General features: G+C 49.2%; 1 protein-coding gene across 1 annotated transcript in view; it reads left to right on the forward strand.

Annotated features, from left to right (window-relative positions):
* Glipr2 (GLI pathogenesis related 2) overlaps nucleotides 1-8,030 on the forward strand; it is a 20,770-nt gene extending 12,740 nt beyond the window's left edge. The window contains exons 4-5 of the mRNA XM_055597666.1: nucleotides 1,249-1,326; nucleotides 7,456-8,030. Coding sequence (XP_055453641.1) covers nucleotides 1,249-1,326; nucleotides 7,456-7,616 — 239 coding nt within the window. The 3' untranslated portion in view covers nucleotides 7,617-8,030. The remainder of the gene's footprint in view (nucleotides 1-1,248; nucleotides 1,327-7,455) is intronic.
* The last annotated feature ends 768 nt before the right edge of the window (nucleotides 8,031-8,798 follow it).

Raw genomic sequence — 8,798 nt, forward strand, 5'->3', positions numbered from 1 at the left:
CACACACACACACACACACACACACACACACACACACACACACACACCAGCTGCCCTGGCCCCAAGAGCTATGTCCCTGGAAGGCAGCTGATGGGGGCCTCTGAGCTTCTTCCTCAGCCTGGAGACTGTGGGCCGAGGCTGGGAGAAGGGTCCTGCCCGGAAGGGGTCTTGACTAGATCCCAGGGAGGCTCTTCTACCCTGTCTGCCTTTGTGTTGGAAACCAGGACACAATGACTGAGTCACTCCTCTCCCTGGCCTGATATTTCCTGTTTCTACACAAAGCATTTGGGGTTGATGTCTCCTAGTTACATCTAGAGTCCTTGGAGAGCTTTAAATTTTTTCCAACCCTAGGGTCTCTCTTCTAGAGATCTGAAAGAGGCCTCGGGCCTGACCAGGTGCCACCGATATATAATTCATGAACCAGCATTAGGGAACTTGTTAGACCTCCTAGGACTTGCTTTAATCAGACTCTAAACTGCCTTTTTAAAAGACTATTTATTTCTTTATTTCATGTACATGAATGCTGTGTCTCCATGCACACCAGGAAAGGGCATCATTTCCTATTACAGACGGTTGTGAGCCACCACGTGTGTGCTGGGAATTGAACTCAGGACCTCTGGAAGAGCAGCCAGTGTTCTTAACCTCTGAGCCATCACTTCAGCCCCCGGGCTCTAAATTGTAACAAGGTCCCAGTGTGACTCACCTTGACACCTGTGTCCTGAGTTGGAGCTGCGGCTCTGAGATCACCAGGTCCCAGGGAAATGCTTCCTCACTCCACTGCTGACAGTGGATACTCAAAATGAGGGCCCTTCTAGCCACAGTGATGACCCTTGGCCTACAGGCTCAGCTGCCTTTATTCCTGTGAGTATCTTAGAAACAGACCCTGGGTGGGATGAGGACAGCCGCCCAGAAATTCAGAACATCCCCAGAAGGCCCTCAGGGTGCACTGTGTTCAACCTTTTGGTTGCAGAGACCCAGAGCACGGAAGCCTTGCCAGAATGACAAGTGGCAGGATGTAGGCTACCTCATCTGGGGACCCTTGACCCCAGGCCAGTGCTCTTCTCCACCCAGAGAAGGCTCTGTCTTCTTCCTGCGTCCCTGGGAATCTGCTGGGAGTAACCCCAACCCTTAACCTCCTCGGTGCTTCATCAGACATCCAGTGTGGAATGGGCGGCCTGAGGACCGGCGGAGGAGATGGATGGTGTGTGTGGGTTTATTGCCGAGTTCACAAGTGTCTTTTCTGTACAGGAAAGGAAGTGGCTGACAGGTGGTACAGTGAAATCAAGAACTACAACTTCCAGCAGCCTGGCTTCACCTCGGGCACTGGTGAGTGGCAGAGTCTGGGCTGACTGTCTTCACAAGTTCACTCTTCTCCTGCATCAGTTCAACCATACTTCTTCCACTTAACTTTGCCCAGAAAATAGAGCTTTCTTTCCCCAGCACCTGCCCACCTCACCCCACCCATGCTCATCCCAGACCTGTACCCCCTCTTATCTGAGGACTCCCAGGATGTTGATCCTGGACCCCCACACCACACCGACAGCCAGCTCAAAGTTCAGGGCGTTACAGCAGCGTTTCTTTCTTGAGCTGGTATCTGAGCAGGTCTGACCAACTGCCCATCCTCCTGCCTCAGGACTGCTCTTCTAGTTACGCTGCTGTGGCTCACTGGAAGCAGTCTGGAAAAGGTCAGGCTAGTCTCCACCTCTGCCTCCTTCACACTGCCTCCTCTTCCCCTTCTCATTCTCCACACTTCCCTTCTTGCATTTAGGCTGTGGCTTAAATGAGTCTAAGATTCAGAAAAGCTCAGGCTTTTCTTAACTGCTGTTTGTTGTATGAACTTGGGTCATGCTTTGTCTCCCCCTATCCAAGGACAGATTCGCACTGATACGTGTGTGTGCACAAACTTAAGTGTAGATGTGTGTGCATGTGGGGACGAGAGGCTGATGTCTGATGTCCTCCTCAGTTGCTGTCCACCTTATTTTATTTTATTTTATTATTATTATTATTATTTTTGAGACAGGGTTTCTCCCTGCATCTTCAGCTCAAGCCCTGAGCAGCAAACATTTGTCTTATTAGGTCTGGGCTCTGAGGTCGTTCTGCCCCATTCGCTGGCCTCACACCATGTCTTTCCTCAGAAGTGACTCAGACCCCTCCTGGGCCCCGGATAGGGAAGGAAGAAATGTGTGTCTGGGCCAAAGCACCAGAGAAACTAACTGGAAGGGGGAGTTCCTTCCCTGCCCCAGCACCTGCCCCACCATCCCATCTACCGGGTAGGGCTGCACATCCCCTGGAGAGTTTCTTCAGAAGCAGGAAATGACAAGTTCTCACTGTTTCCTGTGGCTTACTGCTCACCCAGTCCAGGAAGCGTTCTTGTAACCCTAGGTGCAGATCTGGGACATTTCTTTTTCAGTTAGCCCCACCCCAGTCCTCACTTCCCAGAGCCCCCCCCCCCTCCCCCCGTCCCAGGTTGCCAGGCTGAGGTGCAGGAAGCAGCTGCCAGAGCTTCCGATGACAATGACCTTGCCACTGGATGAGAGGGAGGGAGCAGTGATTAAGGGGGTGTGGGCAGAGCCTTACGGCCTTTTAATAGTGTCCACACTTGGATTTCATAGCTTGCTCTCCCCACGAATGAGATTCTTGAAAAACCAGACACTTGCTGGACTTGGAGCTGCGTGTGGCCCCACTTGATGCTTACCAAGCGACTGTCCACAGACACAGCAGCCTCCAACGGCAGCTGAAAGCAGGCCCTCATCTGCCCACGCAGCGAAGGAGAGCACTGAGACCCACAAAGAGAAGGGCTTTCCTCGTGTTCTTACCCTGGGCCTCTCCACGGCCCCTGCACTTAGGCTTGGTGCCTGCGCAATACTGGGGACAAATGACACAAGATGGCAGTGGGGCTTTGCCATCCCCTCCTGCCTGAGGCTCTCAATTTTAGCTTCTTGCTGCATTGTCTTGGGGTTCCCTGCCCTGAGTTTATGTCAAGGTCCTTGGACTGGCAGCCCTCTTCAGCCAGCCTCTTGCCCGTAAGTGCACTGTCCCTGCTGTGTGCTGCACAAACAAACAAACGAAACGTTCTTATAATTACTTTGTTCTGTCCTATTTAAAGGAGTAAATTTGCTTATTTATTCTAAATGAGGACTACTAATCTGGCATGACAAGGCTTCTGAAAGTAACGTAAGCTACTGGTTACTTGTGTGCCATCCTGAAGTTATCCCAAGTTTGTGTGTGTGTGTGTGTCTAGTATCATTACAGAAAGTTGTCTCATCTTTTTTCTTCTCTTTGTACATTATTTCTTTGCAAGGATATACTGTAATTGGTTCAGTATGGTTTTCAAATGCATATTCTGGGAAGTTCGGTCTACACCCAGAAAGGGGATGTGATCTGTTTAAGGGGTGGAGGACAAAGAAGAAAAGAAAAAGGAACTGTTGTTAGAAGTTAGTGGTAGAACCCAGCATGTATTTGATGTTGCTAAGAAAGTTGTGTCCCTTAATTCATCTCTGAATACCATCCGGTATTATCCTGTGCAAACAGAAACCCCACGGAGATTGCTCAGTGCCCCCTTCAGGACTGAAGAAGCTGCCATATGCATCACCGCTGATGAGTACTTTCTGTCTAGCTGTTGCTTGGCAACCAGTAAATGATGGCAGCTTCCTCCTCTGGGAAACGGAGAGAAAATGGTCAATGGTTAAAGCCCATGGTCACTTTAGAGATGCCTGTGGGAGAAAGGGCTTGAGTCCTACAGGAAACAGAGAGAAGCAAGAGTGCCTGGCAAGGCTGTCCAGAGCCTGGTGGTGTGATCCACAACCAATCAAGGCTGCCCCCACCAGAGGGGCCTCTCTGTTCAGAGCCGAAAAACCACGCCTTATAGACTGAGGGCAGCACAAGTTCAAAGTTAAGTGAAGGAAGTTGTACCCAGGCGGTCTTTCTTTTTCTTAAAAATAATAATAATAATCTTTAAGATAGGATTTCTTTGTATAGCTTAAAGAAGTTTGAATTTGCTGTGTACCCCAGATTGCTCTGAGCTCATGATCCTCCTGCCTCTGCCTCCTAAGTGCTGGAGGTGTGCATGTACCCCCACATACGTGTGTGTGTACACTCACATGCGCACAAATGCACACTGTTTCACGTGTGGGCGCGTGCATTTATACACACAAGTCTCTCACACACACATCCACAGACAAATGTAAATTTTGTTTTGTTTTGTTACTGTTGTTTTTTGAGACAGGGCTTCTACGTGGCCTGGCTGTCCTATAACTTGCTCTTAGACCAGGCTGGCCTCAAACTCAGAGATCTGCCTGCCTCTGCCTCCTGAGTGCTGAGATTAAAGGTGAGCACCACCAGGTCCAGCAACAAATGTTATTTTAAATTTAAAACATTAAGCATGAACCAGGCACGATGGCTCAGTACTATAATACTAGCACTTGGGAGATTGAGGCAGGAAGCTAGCCTTAATCTTTGAGTTCAAAGCCAGTGAGGGCCAAAGAGTAAGTAAAACTAGAAATGAGTGGGCAGGAGTAAGTCTTAGCAGGTAGAGTGCTTGCCTAACATGCTGGAGGCCTTGGGTTCACCCCCCAGCCCCACAGGAGCTGGCTGTGGTGGCGGGACTCCTGTTTAGCACACAAGAGGTCCTCAATTTGATCCCCAGCACTGCATAAAAGCTGGTGTGCTGACATGTGCCTGCCACAGGAGAGGTGAGGCTCAGTGATCAGAAGGTCAAGGTCATTCTTGCCTCCATATCTAACCTGACGCCTCTCTGAGATTCAGAGACCCCGGCTTTTAAGACTAAAAAGGGGGCAGTGAGGATGGTTGCCACAGTTCTCTGCTAAATGCCTGCTCTTGGATACCAGATGACTACCATTCTGCTGGATAGTCTGTGCGCATGCTCGGTATGTCTGTCTTTTCTGTGGCTTTCTCTTTGCGAAGCCCATGCCCTTGTGTATGCCTTGCTTTCTTCTAGGTACTGCTCCTTTCTGATTAAAAATACCTTTATTAAACTCCAGTTCGGCAGAAAGAAAAAGAAGGAAACTTGTTCTTTGCCATGTGAGGGTCTTAGGTGTAGGAGAGGACAGGGTGTGGTCAGAGAGAGAGATGTTTGGTAAACAAAAGGGTGCTTGTGGAAGGCTTATTTAAAAAAATGACATTTAGTCAGAGACCTCAGAGATGGGAGACTGTCAACAGACCTCCCAAGGCTGAGAGTCTACAGCGGTGGAGTGCTTATGGCTTGCACAGGTTTGGGTTCGACTCCCCGTGTGGAAAAACAAACCAAAACATCCGCACGTGGGCTGATTTGAGCAAGGGCTCATTTCCAAAAGGGCCTTCAATAGGAAGCAGCTCACTGTGCTCAGGGAGCGGAAAGGCGGCCACCAGGCCCAAGGATTAGCTTTCATTCCAGGTGCAACTAGAAATGAGTGCAAGAATTTTACTGGAGGAAGTTAGCTATATACGGCTGTGACCATCTTAGAGCAAGCTCTCTGATTCATTATCTTTCTAAGTCGCTTGTTTCCCAGTGAGTTAGAGGACAAAAGTGGATTCCAAGAACCCTCAGGGGATGTTGCACTGTTCCAAGAGAGAAAGCTATGAATGAAGCCAAGGTTTTGATAGAACATAGGTTGGATTTAGACTTTAGAGTTGAATTTCGGAGGAATTCGTGGTAGGAATTGTGAGGAATATCCAAGAGAGGGAATAATGCAGGTTCATCTCTCAGGCAGTGCACAGAGATGCTGTGTCCTAGAACTTGGCTTCCAGACAGAGAAGGGGGTTCAGTTTTTCCCAGGGCAGCTAGAGCACCTTAGGGTGAGGCCTGAGAGCACTAAGCTGGGCTGTGGAAAAGGTTTTCCACAGAGTGTTAGAATTTGGCTCTTTTAGCATGAGATTGCCAGTGGCAATGGAAGCTGGGGCGTTCCAAAGCCTATGTGATACCAAAGTGTTACAGCTCTTGGTCGAGCTGCTGTGCTAAGCCTGGCAGAGGTACTGGCCAAAGCCATGCCTCGTTGGCTTGTAGCCAAGACACAGACCTGGTAAGGCCCAGGCCCTGGGAGGCCAGAGGCAGGCCCCGTGAGACCTGGAGGAGGATAAATGGTGAACCTCAGACGGGCTTGAAGTGAGAAAGAGTGTGCCTTTATTCATGTGAGATCAAGGGCAATAGAAACCCTGGGCAGAGGGAGGGATTTCGAGGGTGAACGTGTTTGATTCGCTGTGGTCAGGGGGTCAGGGATCCTTAATGGTCTTATCACAAGAAGGAAAACACAGGCCTTAATTATCCTATGGTGGGGGCGCAGATCTCCAAGTGCAATTGAAGGCCACTGCTGGACTAAGATCCTTAGCAGAGTGGGGCATTTCTAGAAATTCCTGGATGCCTGCTAGAGCAGTTTCCTTATCAGGGAAGGGTCTGGCCTGTAACCTGCCCTGAGGGCTATGTGACCTCCCTACAAGACCTGGGGTCACCCAGATCAGAGGAGACTGTTAGCACCCCTCTGAGAAAAGAGAGTCCATCATCACAGATCAAGAGCACATAAATGGCTGTGTGGAGACTGACTTCAGCCTTATCCAGCAGAGCCCCACAACACTGTTGATACAGATTGGAAGTCAGCAGGGAAGTAAGTCTGGGGGACCAAAATCGAGAGTGAGGTTTGCATAGATTGTATCTGTGGGTCATCCAAATGGAAATGTGTGGTGTTTGTGTCTGGAACAGAGTGGAGATTTGAGCTGGAGAAGTACATCTGAGAGCCAGGGAAGGATGAAACTGCCTGAACAAAGGAGGAGAGAGAGAGAGAGAGAGAGAGAGAAAGAACCTTGGTTTAAGAAGGATGAAGGGGGACTAAGACCAAGATGGAGACTTGGAGGGATGTTAAGAGACTACTGTCATGAAACTCAATGAGGGAGAAAGCTTTGAAAAGGGATATTGACTGTAGTAATGTTTCTGAGAGGTCAAAGAAAACAGATTAAAAAAAAAACATCAGAAAACAACACAGGGATGTTTAAGAGGTTGTTTTGTGGGTCTGGAGAGATGGTTCAGCGGATACAAGCATTTATTGCTATTGCAGAGGATCCAGGTTCAGTTCCCAGCGCCCACATGATGATCCACAACCATTTATAACTCCAATCCCAGGGGTCTGACACCCTCTTCTGACATGCTAGGGAACTGTAAACATTTAGGCAAAGCATGTATACACATAAATAAAAATTAAAAACTAAAGAGCTCAGTTTGGGGGCACGGTTGAGGGTGGTGCCTGGCGGTGTCACAGTTGCTGTGACCCCAGTGCGTTTTCGTGACAGCAGAAAGACCACACCAGAGTGTGGAGGTGGCTGAAGTCTGTGACTGACAGGATGTGCTGTGTTTCTTCTTCATGACTGGCATCTGCAGATAACAAATTCCTGAGCCTGAGGAGAGAATCCCTCACGCGCCCTTTTGGGGGTCTGTTGACTCATCTGTTGCTCCTCCCTTGTCTCCCACAGGACACTTCACAGCCATGGTGTGGAAGAATACAAAGAAGATGGGTGTGGGGAAGGCAGCTGCCAGTGACGGCTCCTCCTTTGTGGTGGCCAGATACTTTCCAGCAGGCAATGTTGTCAACCAGGGCTTTTTCGAAGAAAATGTCCCACCTCCAAAGAAGTAACTTACATCACCAAATGTAATGAAATGGTGGAGACACACATGTGCCATTAGAACAACAAAAAGCAGAATGTCTGTCCCTGTGGGTGTATGTACTTGTGAATCTCTTGTTCACACACTCGGCAGACAGCTGCGAATGAGCTCATCCTGATTAAAGGGTGGGCACCTGAAACATTTACCCAGGGCTTACCCAGACCACAGTTACTTAGATTTGGGTAAGAGTAATTCTGGCATCTTTTATTTTATTTTATTTTTTAAACAGACTTCTTTTGAATCTTTCTTCTAATATCCATCCTCCGACTTTGTGTAGTCTGAATGTTTGCCATTCTGAGAGGTGAGGTTGTTTTACATGATCTTCTGCATTGTAATCTCCTTTAGGTTGATCACTGAAGAGTATTAAACCTTCCTCTAAATGTGACATGAAGCAGCTTTCATTGGAAACATGTGGCCAGCTCCATTGCACAGCCAGTGAGAGTTTTCTTTCTCAGCTGGAAGATGATGTCATCCCGCATCCTCTGGCTTCGAGGGTGGGACTAGACTTGGAATGCAGCCCTGCCTCCGGCTTGCACCTCAGTGGACCCTCACACTGTCTGGGCTTTTGGCCAAGGCCTAGACTATGAAGTCAGTCGAGTATGGGTGAGGGTAGCTGACTTGGAGGCCCTGGAGGAAGCCCACAGCCTCTGTCCTTTCCCAGCTCTGCAGGCAGTGACCACCCAGGCCTGTCCTCTGCAGCTGTCACTACAGCTGCGCCTGGCTGGCTTCCTCCCTGAATGTGTTCCCGAGAAGAGGCCCAAACAGGGAGATTAGGAACACTAACTTGATTCTGTGCTTTGCCTCTCTCTGAAGAGCTGATTAATGGGGTCCACTGGGGTGGGACCAAGTCAGTGTTTCAACTGAGTTCCCTGAAATGATGGTGTATCTTTGTGCCAACATAAAGGGGTTGTTGGCCTATGATGAGCAGGGCTGGCTGGTCCTCCTTACACGGTGAGCAGTCTCACATTGGGCCCCTGGGGAGGATGTTACAGTGACCCCCCCTGGCAGGGACATCACAGCAACCTCACTGGGGAGGACATTACAGTGACACCTGGGAGGGATGTTATGGTGACCCCACTGGGGAGGGTATGGTGACCTCTCTGAGAAAGACATTACAGTGAACTCACTGCATGCACAATACAGTAACCTCACT

Source organism: Psammomys obesus, unplaced genomic scaffold, assembly GCF_907164565.1.
Source record: "Psammomys obesus unplaced genomic scaffold, mPsaObe1.curated_primary_1811, whole genome shotgun sequence".
Taxonomy (NCBI): domain Eukaryota; kingdom Metazoa; phylum Chordata; class Mammalia; order Rodentia; family Muridae; genus Psammomys; species Psammomys obesus.